Here is a 17,490-nt window from a genome sequence, read left to right as displayed (position 1 = left end):
CTCAGGGGATGAATTGAAGAACAAAACCTTTAGAAAGAAAAGCAGCGACTGGAACGTTGTGGAGTCTGCCCAGAGCCAGAGGTCATGCAAAGCCAATGCCTGCCTAGCTCCCTTGCTCCTGGTGCTTCTATCCTTACCCTGCCCAGCTGAGCCCCTGGCACCACAGTGTGTGTTGTGTCTCTGCCTCCTGTAAATTTTGCTGTGGTAGGCCCAGACCCATCATTCAGCAGTTTCTAATTCAGCTGGTTCCCCAACCCCAGGCAGGCTGTACAGCAAAGCTCAGAGATTTCTCCATGAGAAGGATCTAAGACCTTCAAGCTGCTGTGGCTAAACACAAAAGGCTACAAGAAAAAAGATAAAATACATCCAGGTCTACTTTGCATCCTCTGCTCTTAATAGCTGTGCTACAGCCCAGGTGTGGATGGCACCCCTGTTCGGAGGAGCTGCTGATGGCATCAACGTGTTCCTGTTTCCATTCTCCGGAGGGGCAGCACGTGGTCTCTGAGCATGAGGGTTTTGTGCTGCTGTTGGTGCTCACCAGAAGGCTCAGCCTGGCCCGTGGCCTTTCCCATTCACCCTGATCTGGGAGCAGGGTCACATTCTCCAGGRAAGTAAATATTCAAGAGACAAAGCATCTCACAGCCCCCCACCTTCATGGTTTCTGAGGCAGAGAGCAGTTTCTGGTTTTTGAGAGCAGTTTGAAGTGGTGTTTCTCAGAGGCTGGTGTAGGCTGATGTGTTTAACATCTTTGTCAGCACAAGGTGGCTCGAGGGCACCCTCAGCAGTGTCCTGGTGCCATCCAGCTGTGTTGAGATCACACACTGGAGAGCAGGGATGGGGCATCCATGAAAGGGACCTGGACAGGCTGGACAGATGGGACTGTGCAAAACTCATGACACTGAAAAAGGCCAAGTATAAGGTCCTGCATGGGAGTCAGGGCAATCCCAAGCACAGATACAGGCTGGGAAGAGGATGGATGGATGGATGGATGGATGGATGGATGGATGGATGGATGAGAAGGATGGGTGGAGGAGAAGGACTTGGAGGTGCTAGTGGATGAGAAACACAACACAGAATCATAGAATAGCCTGGGGTGGGAGGGATATTAAAGATCATCTGTTTCCAAGTCCCTGCCATGGATGTGCCCTGGCCCTGTGTCAGAATCCCTCCTGTCCTGGGCTGATGCTCTAGCATGGGCAGAGGTGAGGGGCAATTGTGCCCCTCTGCCCCACTCAGGTGACACCCCACCTGCAGAGCTGCCTCCAGCCCTGGGGCTCAGCACAGGAAGGACATTGGATCCAGAGGAGGCCACAGAGATGCTCTGAGGGCTGGAGCCCCTCTGCTCTGGAGCCAGGCYGGGAGAGCTGGGAGTGCTCACCTGGAGAGGAGAAGGCTCCAGGGAGACCTTGGAGCCCCTTCCTGTACCTAAAGGGGCTCCAGGAGAGCTGAAGAGGGACTGGGGACAAGGGATGGAGAGACAGGACAAGGGAGAATGGCTTCCCAGTGCCAGAGGGATGGATGGGACATTGGGAGGAAACTCTTTCCTGTGAGGAAGAAATGGCTTCCCTGGCACAGGGTGCCCAGAGCRGCTGTGGCTGCCCCATCCCTGGACATCTCCAAGGCCAGCTTGGATGGTGCTTGGAGCACTCTGGGCCAGTGGAAGGTGTCCCTGCCCATGGGAGGGGGTAGAATGAGATGGTCTGTAAGGTCCCTCCCAAGCCAAACCATTCTGTGATTCTCTGAATTAAGTTCCTAATTGTGAAACAGTTATCAACACTGACAGGCACTAACTGTCTGTAGCCTTTGAAAAATCCTTATCCTCCTCCTCTATCTGGTACTGGCACCGCAGGGGAAGGACTCAGAGTGGCTTTGCAAACCCACCAGCTCTGCCCCTTTGCCCAAGAGCCGTGCTGTGGTTGCTGTTGGGCAAACTGCTGGAGCTGGAGCTGGGACCRCAGGCACTCGGCTTCTGTCTCACACACACAAAGGGGTGGGCTGGAGGCACCTCCTGAGTCACTTGGGTCAGGGTCACCTTGARGGGCAGGAGAGGTTATCCAGGTCTCATTTAAGGGAGCATTTTCRCCCGGGATGCAGATCCCACCTCTGTTCTGGGCCCTTCAACTCTCCTGCGCCTTTCCTTACATCTGCTGGGAATTTTCTCAGCAGCACCACATGCAATTGCCTCTTGTCCCATCCCTGGGCACTCTGAACAGCTCTGTCTGCTCTGAAACCTTTCCAAGAGACAGTCAAAGTCAAGAGTGAGGCTTCCAGAGCCTTCTCCCCTCCAGGCTGACCAAACCCAGGTGGGTTCCCTCCAGATTGTCAAAACCAGTCATCAGAAAGGGTTTAAAGCCTCACCTGGGCCTCACTGTAAGATTTGTATTTAGCTTTGCTGATTTTCTTTAAGACTTCAGAGGACCAGAATCAGCATCAGTGCATGGCTCCACTTGCAGTGAGGCAGCTTTGGGGCTGGGGCTCGCGATGGTGGAGCCCAGCTTTGGGGCTGGGGATGGTGGAGCCCAGCTTTGGGGATGGGGATGGTGGAGCCCAGCTTTGGGGCTGGGGATGGTGGAGCCCAGCCTTGGGGATGGGGCTGGGGATGGTGGAGCCCAGCTTTGGGGATGGGGCTGGGGATGGTGGAGCCCAGCTTTGGGGATGGGGCTGGGGATGGTGGAGCCCAGCTTTGGGGATGGGGATGGTGGAGCCCAGCTTTGGGGATGGACACACCTGCAGAGTCACTGCCAGAAGCACTGCACCACTTGTACCATTCCACAGCCACTGTGGGTCCTGGGGTGTCCATGCAGGGCAGAGTCCAGGTAAAGACCTTCATCCAACCAGCCCTGGGGAGCCCTGGCAGGAGCTTTGTTGTTCCCAGTCTGATGATCTGCTGATYCAAAGAGTTTTGATCATGAGAGCAAACACAATCGCAGTGTGCAGTGAGTCGGGAGGAGCTGAGGAGAAGCTCCTCTGCCTCCCTGAACACCTCTGTGCTCAAACACATCCCTCACCGGTCCAGCAGGATCCTGCCCCATCAGCGTGGTGAGGATTTGCSCATCAGGTGCGTTTGCTCTGACACAGAGAGAGGGACTTTGGCCCGCGGGAGGAGCTGCTTTGCCAGCTGAGCTGCCGGTGCAGCAGCACTTGGGGCAGGGGCCAGGCCTGCCTGGGCTGCCCTGTGCTCCATGCCAGCTGCTGGACGGTGATATCTGTCCAAACCATCATCCCAGAGCCTCCTCCTGCTCAGGGAGCAGTTCCCGTGGACCCACATGGGGCAGAGCAGGAGGTGGCATGGGGGGTGCTGAGCACTGCAGGTGTCTCCGGGGATAGATGTGAAAATGGTTTTTYGTCCTTCAAAAGCAGCAAAGAATAAAGAACACCATGGGGGAAGGAACCTTGTCCCTGGAGGACACTCCCAGAGGGGCTCGAGACTCTAAAACCACCACAAAGTGGTCACATCACCTTTATAAATGGTTGGGAAGCTCTGATGCGGCATCAGACTGTGTCCAGTTGGGAGCGAAGGAGCCTCCCCGGCGGGCACTCGGGTGGGAGGGAGGTCAGTGCTGCGCTGGCAGCTGATAACGCCGGGCAGATAAAAGCGGGCACGGAGGGGCCCGAGGAGGAGGCGGGGGATGGCAGGTGAGAGACTGACCCGGGGACACCCGCTTTTCTCTTGGGGAGGGTTTGGTGCTGTGCCAGGGGCGGGATTGAGGGGCTGCGGCTGAGTTGGGGCTGAGCTTCTCCCTCTGCTTCCCGGCGCCGGGCGCGGCTGCAGCGCAGCGAGGAAGGACCAGCTGCTGTCGCTGCTGTCGCTGCTGTCGCTGCTGTCACTGCTGTCGCCAGGGGCTCTGCCGCAGGGTCCGGGGGTAGCTGGGCATTTCAGGGGGCACTCTGGGCTGCCTTTGAGGCGGCTCCGCGGCGGATGCCCAGCACACAGCTCTGGGCTCGTTCTGGGAGCTGATTGCCTTGGAGCAGCCTTGGGAGGTGAGTGGGTCTCCTTGGGGAAAATCATCCCAAAAATCAATTAAACGGCTCTTAAATACTCCCCACACCTTCTGCAGCACGTTAAAGGAGCAGCTAGGTAGTAACTGAATAAATACCCATTAAAACACAAATATAAATGCCATATTTTATTATTCTGGGGATAGAGTGATACCCAGCTTGTGGTTGGCTTCACTCTGGGTCTATTGAGGAGCACAAACAGTTCACTCACAGTGATTTTCATAGCCAAATTCTAAATACTGAAGTATTATTTTGTCCAAACTTTTGGTGGAATTTTTAATCTGAATATCCTCAATCCCAAGCATGTCAGGAATAAGGAGACTACAGTCCTTGTATGGTTTTATGTGAYATATTATGACTACATGACTGCTTACAAAGAGGATTATTGGAATTTAAAGGTAGAGAARCAGAGGTGTGGAGGACCTGCCGTGCTGTCCTGGCTCTTCCCTCTTCCCCAGCAGCTCTCCCTTGCACACTGCATGCTGCCCTGGCAGCAAGTTCTGCTCCCTTTTGGCTGCCCCTGAAGCCCCAAGCGGCACATTCCCACCAGTGCTGGGAGTCCTTGGGACAGGAGGCAGCTCCCTCTGCACCGGGGCTGCAGGGGACCTCCTTGGCAGGGGATGCTCCATGAGCTCCCTCACATGTGCCATCCTCAGCGTGGGCACAGACCTTCCTGATGCATCCACAGGTCCTTGGTCTTCTTCACCTACATTTCTTTGCAGGGATGAAGGCAGAAATCTTCCTGGGGTCGTTGGTGATCCTCAACCTGTTCCAGGCATCTGTATCCTCTTCCTACGGTATTGTCCTTTCCTTTGCAGATCAGGCCATTTTCTCAGTGGGAAGGATAAAGTTAAGTCTGGAATAGCCTGAATCACTCAGCAGCACAGCCCTGAAGAGGTGCCAGAAGGAGCCCAGTTTATACCTCCTGTGGCACCAATCGCAGCTATTTTGGGTTTTTATCAGTCCTGCCTGATTCCTTRAAATCAGGTTAAAGGAGAGCAGTTCCCAGCACTGGTCCATCCCCATGGAATGAGGGGCTCCTGCCTGTGCCAGTGCCTGGGAGAGCTACCAGGGCCTGTGGAGTGTGGGGATGGGGCAGTCACTCCCTCTCTTCAAGCCCTGAATCACTGCTCTAAAACATACAGAGACCTCCGCCCGTTAATTTACAATGTCAAGTCCTCATAAAAAGTACATGCCTAGCTTTTCATTTGTCTCAAACGGTGTTCCAGGCAATAATTTTTCTCATTAGGATTGTCCAAGAGGTAAACTCTGGAGCGATCAGGGAAGGCATTTAAAAGAAACTGGAGATTTGGGAGATATTAGWCCCTTTTGTGCTATTTTCTGAAGTTTTTTTCTTCCCAGAAGCTGTAGGAAAGTGCTGTCACTCAAGGAGCCCTCAAGGCCTGTCCCCTCCCCTTCTGTGACCCACAACCAACAGATGATGGAGATTGCTTTCATTTTTGGGAGCTCCCCCAGGCAGGAAGGGAAACAGAGTGGTGGGAGGTTGCAGGAGGGACTGGGGAAAGCTGTGGGGAAATTCAGCTGCTTRTGGAATAAGAGAATCCCAGAATGGTTTGGATTGGAAGGGACCTTAAATCATCCCATTCCAACCCCTGCCATGAGCAGGGACACTTTCTGCTATCCCAGGTTGCTCCAAGCCCTGTCCAGCCTGGTCTTGGACACTTCCAKGGATCCAGRGGWAGCCACAGCTTCTCTGGGCAGTTTATTCAAGTGCTCTGCTGTGCAAAGGCAGCAGGGATGGTGCCTGCACCTCTCACCGGGGGCTGTTAGAAAGGTGCTGATGGAGGGACTCTCAGACTCCCCCGAGGATTATATTCACATGCAGATCTCTAGAGAGTGAGCAGCACGGCGCAGGGATGCTCCCTCACCTCTGCTCTGCCCTTTCCCCGCTCAGATGCGCCCCCGGCTGTGTCGGACGCGTCCGTGCTCAGCAGCGTGGCCGAAGCCCGGCAGTCGGTGGATGCCGCCTACAAGCGGACACGGGACCGGTGAGAGCCGGGCTGGGTGCGGCATGTTCCTGTCGCGTTCTTTGTCCCCGTCCCTGTCCCCATCCCTGTCCCAGTCCCTGTCCCTGTCCCCATCCCCATCCCTGTCCCAGTCCCCGTCCCTGTCCCCATCCCTGTCCCTTTCCCTGTCCCCATCCCCATCCCTGTCCCAGTCCCTATCCCCGTCCCCATCCCTGTCCCCATCCCTGTCCCTTCCCCACATCCCTGTCCCTTCCCCTGTCCCTGTACCTTCCCTTGCCCCTTCCGCTGTCCCTGTCCCCATCCCTGTCCCCATCCCTTTCCCTGTCCCCTCCTGCACCGCAGTTTCCCCCGCCTCTCCCCGTCCCCGGGGCGCAGCGACAGCGCGGTGGGGAGCTCCGGGAGCGCAGCGAGCTGTCATCCAGAATTCTGCCCACTCATGCTGATTTTACACCAGTCTCTTGGGCCAGCCACACCTCTTCAGTCCTGCTCCTCCCAGCTGAGTGTTCGTGGAATCACGAAGCCCAGAATGCTTTGGGTTGGAAGGGACCTTAAAGTTCATCCCGTCCCAGGCCCTGCCATGGCAGGGACCCCTCCCACTGTCCCAGTCTGCTCCCAGCCCCAATGTCCAGCCTGACCTTGGACACTGCCAGGGATCCAGGGGCAGCCCCAGCTGTTCTGGGCACCCTGTGCCAGGGCCTTAGCACCTTCACAGCAGCACCTGATGCTGTTGCTGAGTTGTGTTCCTCCCCTCAGGGTGCTCTGAGCAGGAGCTCTGAGTTGAGACCAGCACAGGTTCCTGCTGATTTTCACTGGTTCCCTCCCAGGGATGCAGCAAACAGCTGGAGGCACCAGTGAGGATATTTTGTGGCACTCCCAGCCATGCTTTGGGGGTGTCCAGCTTCCTACCAGCCCATACCTGTCCTCTGCCAGCAGCCACACTCTGAATCCCCTCCCTGGCTTGGGGACCCCTCCAGCTGAGAGGTGCCAGCAGCTTCGGGACAGGGTGACCAKGAGACATTTGAGGCCCCTGGATGGTGACAGATATTGATGATTTGGATAACAGCTCAACGAGCTTTGGTGCCTCATGGATTCAAAGCCCTAAGATTTGCCTTCTGGCAGGTGGAGCTGGGCTATTTCGGAGACTCCCTCCCTGCAAGTCCCTGTGCTGCTCTGTGGAGGGTGCTGGGAGCACCTCTGGCCTCTCCCAGTGCCTCTCCATCAGTTCAGACTTGGGATATGCTGTGCCTGATGCTCAGGTCTGCAACTGCAGCATTCCTGACCCTGCCCCATTTCAGATTTTGGGTTCTTGTCCCTTGCAGCATAAAGAAGAACCTGCAGAGCAATGCCTTGACCCCAGCAGAGCTGCTGAGATATTTCAAGCAGCCAGTGGAGGGGACGCGAGCAGCCGTCCGGGCAGCGGATTATCTGCACAACACCCTGAGCCTGCTCCAGGAGAGGCTGCGGGGGGCTGTGAGGGGGAACTTCAACGTCACAGGTAGGGAGCCCCCTCTGTGGGAGKAAGGCAGAGGGCTTGATGACCCGGGCTTAGGAGGAGGGAAGGAAAGGGGGTTGTCAYGGGCCATGACAAATCTCTCCCTTGTGGCTGCAATGAAGCAAAGCTGAGTTATTTTTCTGCGCTCTTTTTCCATCTTACCATTATTTATTTATTTATTTGGGGGTGTTTCAGTTGGTGGAAGTGTTTTGTGCACTTCCCTGGTTCTTTCTGCTGCACAGAGGTTCCTGTTCCAGTGGTTCAAAGCTTGGAAGGCTTTGGTAGATGCTTGAGGAGGAAATGAGCAAACCCAGTGACTCCCAGCAGCCTGACCCCAAGGAAGGCAATTTTTCAGCYAGACCCCAGCCTGCACAAAAGCCAYRTCAGAGAYAGCATACTGTCCAAATAGAGAATGGGGAGATGTGAAAGGACATTTCAGTGAGTCTCTGGAGGAGCATCACCCTCTGTGAGGTGGAGTCAGGCCAGGCCAGTCTGCTGAGAGAGGAGGCAAATCGGGGCCAGTGAGATAAACTGCACAAAGAGTCCTCCTGGCACACAAAGATGAACTCATGGGGATCCTGGAATGGTTTGGGGGGGAAAGAACCTTAAAGACCAACTTGTTCCACACCTGCCATGGGCAGGGACACCTTCCACTATTCCAGGCGGCTCCAGGCCCTGTCCAGCYTGGTGTCAGACACTTTCCCAGCATTACAGCAAAACACTGTCAGGACAAGACACATCGTGGGGTTCTCTGGCTTTGCTCCAGGACAGGATGACCTGGAAGGCGATGGCAGAACTGACAGTGCTCAGCTCCAGCCTCTCCATTCAGGACTGAGGCTCCAGCACCACTCCAGAGCCCTGCCAGGGCCGCTTGGCTGCCGCCTCTCACCCGCCTGCCCAGTGGCTTTTTAAACCATGCCGTGACCCAGACTGTTGGTGGCAGCATTGACCAGGAAACCTCTGAGGCAYGGGATGTGGAGTGAGAGCAGCAAGAGCTGAGAGCGAGCACCTTCCCTGTGGAGACAGATTGGGAGAGCTGGGGTCAGCCTGGAAAAGACTCCGTGTAAACCTTGGAGCCCCTTCCTATGCCTGAAGGAGCTTATAAAAAAGATGGAGAGACTTTTTACGTGGGTAGATAGTGACAGGAAGAGAGGGGATGGTTTTAAACGAAAAGAGGAGAGATTTGGATTMGATGTTAGGRAGGAATCCCTGGCTCTGAGGGTAGTGAGGTCCTGGCACAGGACCCAGAGAAGCTGTGGCTGACTTATCCCTGGAAGTGTCCAAGGCCAGGCTGCAGCARCCTGGGATAATGGAGTCCCTGCCCTTGACAGGGGGTTGGAAAAATATAGTCTTTAGGGTCCCTCCAAATCAAATTATTCCATGACTGAATGATTCTGTCAGRCTTTTCTTGTTGAACTTGGCCACTTAACTCCCCTGCAAGGGGAAATGTGCACAGCACAAAGCCCCTGGTGAGCCCAGCCACAGGATGGTTCTTTTCCAGGCAGATCTGAGCAGGGGTGACACACCTTGGGAGCTGCTTCCAGGGGGAAAACTTGTAACACCCCCCTAGGATGGCTGTGGCTGTTTGCATTTCATGGTGGAGACAAAAAGGGAGGGGAGAGGACATGCCAGTCCTAGAAAACAATTCTGCTGCTGCAAAACCAAATGTGTGATTATAAACAAGTTTTGACCACAGTTTTGCTGGGTTTGATGCTTTCCAAGCCAGAAAAAGCATCTGCTGCATCCTCAGCATCCTCAGCACCTCTTCGAGGCAGAATATTTTAAATGACAGCACGGCATGGTCGTGCAGATGATGCTGGGTACAGCTACAAGGGTACAGGGAGGAAAACCAGTGTGGTCCTGCATGTTTATTCTCCCTTGTTCCCTGGCAGACTTGCTGACTCCAGCTCAGCTGGGGATGATTTTCAAGGCCACTGGATGTGACCAGCAGGATAAGAAAATAAATTGTGCTTCTTCTGGCTACAGAACCATCACTGGCGAGTGCAACAACAGGTGAGGGGCTGTGTCAGCAGGAGGATAGATGGATGGATGGATGGATGGATGGATGGATGGATGGATGGATGGATGGATGGATGGATGGATGGATGGATGGATGGATGGATGGATGGATGGATGGGGGTGGATGGTGACAGGACAAGAGGAAATGGCCTCAAGTTGCACCAGATGAGGTTCAGGTTGGTCATCAGAAGGAATTTCTCAGTGGAAAGGGTGGTCAGGCACTGGAACTGCCCAGCGGAGTAGTGGAGTCCCCATTCCTGGAGGTGCCCAAGGAGGGACTGGACGTGGCACTCAGGGCTCTGAGCGGGGACAAGGTGAACTCAAGGGTCATTAATCCTGAGGTTCATTGATAGCACCAAGCCCATAGAGCTGCAGGAGCTCCCAAACCACAGGGTGCTCCCGTTCCAAGGTCCATGTCTCTCCACATCCACGAGCTCTTGGCTCTCTTTGCTGTTTTTCCATTTCCTCTGACAGGAGGAACCCATCCCTAGGAGCTTCCAACAGRGCCCTGGCCAGGTGGCTGCCAGCAGAATATGAGGATGGCATCTCTGTGCCCCGCGGGTGGACGGAAGGAAGGCGCTACTCTGGATTCCCCCTTCCACTGGTAAAGTTTGTAACAGTCTCAGATTACAGTGTCAGGGCTTGGGGATTGTCAGTTCTTGCTCAGGTCACAGGCATCAAAGGGCTCATCCACCAGCTGGAGTGGTCAATCAGGATGGAGGAGCCTAAATGCACCAGCTTCAGAGTGATGGACTGAGACTATCCAGGGGAATCTGTTAGGAATGCTTTCTAAGTCCCATGCCTTCAGGAAAAGCAAATGAAARTGAATCTGATTGCTGCAGAAGCACAGGAGGAAGAAAGAATTACACAATGTATTCTTTTAAATTGAGTCCCTTTAAGCCAAATTATTTAACTATCTTTTTTGATTTGGTTTATGGCAGTTGTAGTTTCCTGAAAAACAATTATGGCAGAGGATAATGTGAGCAAGGGAACCCCCAGAACAAAAATATATGGCCAGAAATGCTTTGTGTGGGTCCCTGGGTGGGGGAACTGCAGGAGTTGTGGCTCTCGTGGCACCTGGATCTGAGCAGGGACACTGTGAWGTGGCTTCTGGTCACCTGAGCTCGGTGCAACAATAACTCTGATGAGGTGCTGGGCATTTCCTGGTTGTGCTCATGGGTTTGTTGTACTTCCTAACCCTCTTCCACAGCACAGTGTCAAATTTTTCTGTGCTAAAAGGGTGGGGGAACTGTGATGGCTGGGAAAGAGAGAACTTTGAGATCACTTCCAGAAATTCCCAGGGCAAATTTTTTTCCATGCTTCTATTTTAAAAATGTCTTTTAAAATCTGTTTTGCCCCCCTGTGCCAGGCTTGTTGAGCTGTTTCCTTAWGTTCATCAAGGGATAGTCTTGGCCTGGAGGCTCAGAACCCTGCCTAGAGTCAGAGCAGCGCAGTGTTCAGCAAAGGGTACTCAGTAACACCTTCCAGTGCAGATAGATTTGGGATTTTTTTTGTCTGCAAAGCCCGAGGAGTGCCTTGGGATTTTCTGCTGATGACACCACAACCGGATGCAGCCATTCATTCACGTCATTTTCCCCCCACGTGCTCTGCCTCCATCCCTGCAGGTCCGACAAGTGTCCAACGACATCGTCCGCTTCCCCCGGGAGCAGCTCCAGATGGACCAGCAGAGATCCCTCATGTTCATGCAGTGGGGCCAGTTTATTGACCATGACCTGGATTTCAGCCCAGAAACCCCAGCCAGAGTCCCATTTGCCGGTGGGACAGACTGTGACACCAGCTGTGCCAAGAAGCCTCCCTGCTTTCCCATCCAGGTACAGCCAGCCTCCTTCTCCCAGGGGAGGAAGGGAGGGGGCATCTCTCTTCCCACCAGGAGATGCTGRTGTTTCTCCAGGTCCTTGGCCATGGAGGAACATCCTCCCAGAGCAGCCCAAGGGGGTCAGAGCACTCTGTGTGGTGGCAGGGCTGTCCCTGGGCTCCAAGCACAGAAACAGCATTTCCCAGGTTTCCAGGCATTTCCCATCTCCCTCAGCAGTGCWGTTTTTCTTTGGAGCTGTAGTGCAAAGGCTGCACAGGTGATGGCTGGAAAAAAAGGAAATGTCCCAGACAGGCACTGGGGAATGTCAATATCCCAGAAAATCCACGGGACTGAAGTTCTCTTTTCACAGGATATGGGAGTTCTGAGATACCCCARCAGTGCTTGTGGCATTAGCAGGAGTCACACTRTGCTCCAGTWGGTCACARAATSATTGGGGTTGGAAAAGCCCTCCAGGGTCATCAAATCCAGCCTGTGCCTGATGCCCRCCTTGTCACCCAGCCCAGAGCCCTGAKTGCCACATCYAGTCCAGGGATGGGCAGTCCAAACCTCCCTGGGCAGCCTCTGCCAAGGCCTGACCACCCTTTCCATGCAGAAATTCCTGCTGATGTCCACCCTGAACCTCCCCYGGCACAGCTTGAGCCCATTTCCTCTCCTCCTGTCCCTGTTCCCTGGGAGCAGAGCCTGACCCACCCCCAGCTGCCCGCTCCTGTCAGGGATTTTGTKGAGAGCCAGAAGGTCCCCCCAGCACCTTCTTTTCTCCAGATCATGTCCATGTCCTTCCTGCAGCTCTGTTCTCCTGCCTTTGAAGTTCTGCTGCAGGTCTGGCTCCCACATGTGCTCCTAATTCCTCTAAAGAAAAACTATTTTGTCTTGAGATGGGATGGAGTATCACTGGGTATTTGCCTGACACGCATTTGAGAATGCAGGCAGGGTCACAGGTTGTGGATGACARCTATCTATGGTGTAGATATGGAGATAAGAAAACTGAGCTTTAAAGATTATATCCAATGTATTTATTTTCAGAGGAAAAACTTTAGGAATCCATAGGACYTTAGGGAAATCTAGGTGTCTCCATGCTGCTAGGGATTTGGACACCTAAAGCATCATCTCTGCTGTCAATCTRACCCTTCATCTCAAGATTTATGCTGGAGATTTATGCCCTGTGAGAGCGTTCCTGCCTGGCTCTATCTCCCAGTGCAGCTTCTGCCCTCCTGAGCCACTGACGAATTYTCCTGTTCTCTATCTGCAGATCCCACCCAACGACCCCCGAATCACCAACAGGAGGGATTGCCTCCCTTTCTTCCGCTCAGCTCCCGCCTGCACACGGGGCAGGGCGATCCGGGAGCAGATCAACGCTCTGASCTCGTTCCTGGACGGCAGCGTCGTGTATGGCAGCGAGGTGGCCGTGGCCCAGCGCCTGCGGGACCGGAGCGGCCGGCGGGGCCTCCTGGCTGTGAACCACAACTTCACCGACAGGGGCAGGGCGTACATGCCCTTCGGCCCCATGAGGAAGGAGCCCTGCCTCAAGGCCAGCGGGGCGGCTCGAATCCCTTGTTTTTTTGCAGGTGGGTTGGGTGTTGGCATCCCAAACCCAGAATCTGGAGCAGACAATTCCGGTGGCTCTGGTTTGCTTCTTTAGTTGTTTGCTTTTCTTATTTAAGTAGAAAATGGAGCAGAGCAAATCATGAAAGATTGAGACAGGCTGTGCTAGGTAGGACGAAGGTCTTCACCATCTCCAAGTCTTCTTTGGGAGGATAAACCTGGAGTGAGGATAAACTTGGAGTGAAGATGTCCCATCCATGCTCAGCAGCTCCGGTGTAGGGCGCAGAGTGACCCAGTGCCGTGATGGAGCCGAGCAGGCCTGGCAATGGCAGCCTGGCCTGGGGACAATGGCTTGTCTGTCCTTGTCATTCCATGGCTGTATCTGTCCCGGCAGGAAGGGAACAGGTGTGTAACTGCTGTGCTGGGCCACAGCAGGAAACCTTTGTATGWGCCTGCTGCACTGTGAGAGGAGCTCAGATCCCAGCTGGAATGAGAATGAGGCCAGTCCCAGGCCAAGGTGGCTTTTTAAGGTGTGTCCCCACCACTGTGAACCCCAGGGGAGCACTGGGAGCATCTGGCCAGGCCAGTCCATTGGAACACCCTCTTGCTACATTTATCTTTTGTCATGCTTTTGGTATCCCCTTGATCCTTCTTCGACCCAAAATAACTCCTGTGGTCCTGGGCATGGGCTCCCACAGCCAAGCCTTCCCTGCAGCCAGATCCCTGCACAACCACCACCCCCTTTCCCTCTGCTGCCCTTTGCTGTGTTCTGACCCTAAGCTCACAGAGACAGAACTGACCTCACGGATCCTCAGCACTGCTCCCTTCTCCTGGTCCTGMCCCTGAGGACCAGGGTGTTGCCACAAGCCTGTGGGACCCCAGAGAGGGATATTGCTGATACACCTCATGAATTAGTGTCTCACTCCTTGGCCTTTTTCTTTTGGAGAGCAGGACTTCCCAGCTGGCTCCTGCTGGCTCTGGCCATGCCAGGCTGCTTGTGGCACTGCTGGAGAAAGCTTGAGGGCACAACAGATCTCATCTTCTGTGGAACTGCTTTCTACTCCCTTCAGATCTGACCCAAGTTCCTCTGAACATCCCCATGGTCCTTKGAGTTGATCAGCTGCTTCCTCTGAAGCTCATGGTGTTTCATGCTCTCAAATTCCATCTGTCCCATGTGTTGTTTCGTGTGTTCATCTGCTCCCCTGTCCTTGGTGAGCACCACAGAGGACCTGTTGCCAAAGGCAGGTGTCCAGTGAGGAGCAGAGCGGGCAGGAGTATCAGATACTTCCCAGGAGGGGCTTCCAGCCCCCACAAACTCTCAGTGAGGAGCAGTTCCTGTTCCATGGCTGGAACAGACCCATCAATGCTTTTGTAGTCATCAATTCAGGCTATTTCAGAAGCGCCTTTGAAAATTCAGTGTCTTATTTGTGACTCTTCCGCTCCCTGAGAACGGGGGGGRTTTCACATGTGCAGTTGCCTCACAGAGCTCAGCGTTTGCTCCCRGAGCTCTCTTGGAAGCTCTGGCTGGAAGCATTCTGCTCATGGAAACCTCACAGTGCTGCTTTTGTTCCTCCTTCCGCAGTCCCTCACAGGCAGCCTTTGAGAGTGGATGAAAAGGGCTCTGTGCCAAGTGCAGAAGCAAATCTCTCTATTTGCTGTGGGACAAGGGGACCAAATACCACATATTTACTTTTCTCTGAGTGCTTGTCTATACTCTCATCACCTGCTTGCTCTTGGGTTTCCTGCCCCAGATGTTTGTAAAAGGATTTGATATTTCATTGTGATGCTGTTTGTAATTTATTCCTGMAAGCTGACTCATTTTGCTTTTCCTTTTACTCCCCAGAGAGCCTGTTTGTGACTGTCACCTTGCTTTGGCCCCAGTTTCAGCTGGTTTGAAGGAGACCCTCTGATTTGCAGAGCTGCCTTGGCCATCTTGACTTCTCTCTGCGTGTTTGCATTTCCCTCTCGAGCTGTGAGACCGAATGTCTCTGATAGRGGAGCCTGCAGAAGACCTACTGTATTTAACTTTTTAAGTTAATGCTCCCAGCCCTTCACTGAAAGCTTCCCCACCTCTCTGTAGTGCTCAGCACAGCCACGGTGGCACCTGACTTCTGCTGCCTCTGCAGAAATTCCACTTTTCCCTGGTGCTGTCTGAKCCTTGGTTTCCTTCTCCTCCTCTGCATTCCTTAACCGTTTTCTTCACAACACAAATATCGAGACATCTAAAAATTCCTCTGTGTGTGCTTCCCAGTGTGACATTCCCACTCCCATGTCATGTGTGCCCCTCCCAGGTGACACCCGGGCRAGCGAGATGCTGGAGCTGGCCTGCATGCACACGCTCTTCCTGCGGGAGCACAACCGCCTGGCTGGGAAGCTGCAGAGCCTCAATCCCCACTGGAATGATGAGAGGCTCTACCAGGAGGCACGAAAGATCCTGGGAGCCATGATCCAGGTACCAGCCACCATCTCACCTGCCCTGGCTCCTCCTGCAGTCTCACAGGATTTGTGTGTTAGGCTGTGGTAGTGTGTGTGGCCAAAGAGTGAAGGATTTTGGGGTGAAAGGGCAAAATTCTTTCCACCGATCCCTTTTCAACCAAAGCAAAATCACACAGAGGTACCTGAAATGACAAGCACAGAGGGGGTCCCCCTGAATCTCTGATATCCCTCTACTGTTAAATTTACAAAGTTCTTGATGTGGTTTTCAATGGCACTTTTCTGTCTGAAGAACAGAGAAGTCAGAGGATGCATTTTTTTAACTGGTGTATGTTTTGTATATGATATGAATGGCACTGGAAATGTGGATTAAAATTCCTCTGGGTTGTGAGTCTCCTCCTTTCAATAGTTCCCTGCCCATGGCAGGGGGTTTGAATGAAATGACCTTGAAGGTGCCTTYCAACCCAAACCATTCTGGGATTCTGTCAAGAAGCCCTTTGTGCTGGTGGGTGCAGCCAGTCMTGTGTCCCCTTGGGACTGCAACCCAGACTTGACCCTGAACAGGATCCTGGGGTCACACAAATACTTCTGTGCTTGGGAGGAAYCTCCTGAGGTCTCTTATCCAGCCTCCAGTTTGGGGCAGGAATGACCTCAAAGCCAGATGAGGTTTTATGGCTGACAGGAAAGGCTGGGTCCTATGAGAGAGAGGGACACAGTGTTTCCTAAGGCACCTCCTTTGAAACCTGTCTTCTGAGTTGGTTTAACAATGAATAAAAGGCAGGAATATCAAAATGTTTATGGTTTTATGCCGTCAATTAAAGTATTGTTGTATGGTTGAAAAAACCCGTTGGGCAAGRTAAACACTTAAAGGATTGTCCTAAAAGCATCTCAATCATTGTGTTTCCATCAATGGTTTCATCTTCATGCAGTTTTCAGACAATTAATCCATTTTCTCTTACTAATACAGGATTTTTTAAATTTTTTTTTTAAATTATATTGTTCTGCCTCCTCAATATCCCAGAGAGACATGAGAGCAGRGTTGAAAATCTCTGCTGTGGGAGGACTCACGTAGCTGCCCGTGGGTGGTGTTACCCTGTTATCTGCCAGYGTTATCTTTGTCATCTAAGGCACACAGGGTGCAGTTCTGCCTGCCTGATGGGAATGGGGACAAGGAGGCAACATTTGGGAGGATTTGGCAGGCTTTTATCTTCACAGAATCACAGAACCAATTACGTTGGAAAGACTTCTGGGATCATGGAGTCCAAACTTTTCTTACGTTGCTCTGATCTGCCAGAGCGTTGTGGCGGAGAGAAGATGAGTAACAACTCTGCTTGCACAGAAACTGATGGCCAGGACATTAATGGTTCACCCTTTCCTTTTTCCCCCCTAGATCATTACCTACAGGGATTACCTGCCTCTCCTGTTGGGACACAGTTTCCGGAGGCTCATTCCTCGTTACCGGGGCTACAACGAGTCCGTGGATCCTCGGATATCCAATGTCTTCACCTTGGCTTTTCGTTTTGCTCATGCCTCAGTCCCCCCAACTGTTGGCCGCTTGGACAAATATTACAGACCYATAACTCCTGAAATTCAACTCAGAACCTCCTTCTTTGCTGTCTGGAGGATCATTCAAGAAGGTAAAGCCTTTCTTGCAGCRCTGTAGTGTAAGTTTATTTCATGCATCCTTTTCTGCCCTCTCTGGATGAGCTCCTGCTTCAGCTGAATTCAAAAGCATTTTGTATGAAATGTGTAAAATGGCCTTTGCTACCAACAGAGCTGTTCCCTGCAGTCAAGGGCAGCCCATCATGTTACTAAATAGTCTTATCACTTAATTGCTGTGGCCTCCAAGCAGTGTTTTCATCTTAATTCTTTAAGTGCAGAAAATTGATTCTCATGTAGTAGAAACTTAAATGTAGGCTGTTCTCAGTTCTCTGGAGCCTCTTACACACACATTGGTCTCCCTGCACTGCTCAGACATCCCTGCTTTAGGTGGCATTGATCCCTGTGTCCCTGTGTCCCCATGTCCCCACTGCAGGTGGCATTGATCCCCGTGTGCCCAGTGCAGGTAGCATTAATCCCCGTGTCCCTGTGTCCCCAGTGCAGGTGGTATTGATCCCTGTGTCCCCATGTCCCCATGTCCCCGCTGCAGGTGGCACTGATCCCTGTGTCCCTGTGTCCCC

General features: G+C 53.2%; 1 protein-coding gene across 1 annotated transcript in view; it reads left to right on the top strand.

Moving 5' to 3' along the window:
* The first annotated feature begins 4,723 nt into the window (after positions 1 to 4,723).
* LOC130574636 (eosinophil peroxidase-like) overlaps positions 4,724 to 17,490 on the top strand; it is a 17,316-nt gene continuing 4,549 nt past the window's right edge. Inside the window, exons 1-10 of the mRNA XM_057367971.1 lie at positions 4,724 to 4,801; positions 4,865 to 4,896; positions 5,952 to 6,008; positions 7,307 to 7,482; positions 9,372 to 9,492; positions 9,973 to 10,102; positions 11,124 to 11,330; positions 12,585 to 12,900; positions 15,169 to 15,329; positions 16,701 to 16,948. Coding sequence (XP_057223954.1) covers positions 4,724 to 4,801; positions 4,865 to 4,896; positions 5,952 to 6,008; positions 7,307 to 7,482; positions 9,372 to 9,492; positions 9,973 to 10,102; positions 11,124 to 11,330; positions 12,585 to 12,900; positions 15,169 to 15,329; positions 16,701 to 16,948 — 1,526 coding nt within the window. The remainder of the gene's footprint in view (positions 4,802 to 4,864; positions 4,897 to 5,951; positions 6,009 to 7,306; positions 7,483 to 9,371; positions 9,493 to 9,972; positions 10,103 to 11,123; positions 11,331 to 12,584; positions 12,901 to 15,168; positions 15,330 to 16,700; positions 16,949 to 17,490) is intronic.

This window comes from Malurus melanocephalus, unplaced genomic scaffold (assembly GCF_030028575.1).
Source record: "Malurus melanocephalus ecotype Western Australia unplaced genomic scaffold, MMel_1.1 scaffold_86, whole genome shotgun sequence".
Classification (NCBI taxonomy): domain Eukaryota; kingdom Metazoa; phylum Chordata; class Aves; order Passeriformes; family Maluridae; genus Malurus; species Malurus melanocephalus.
This window is presented reverse-complemented; position numbering and strand designations above follow the sequence as displayed.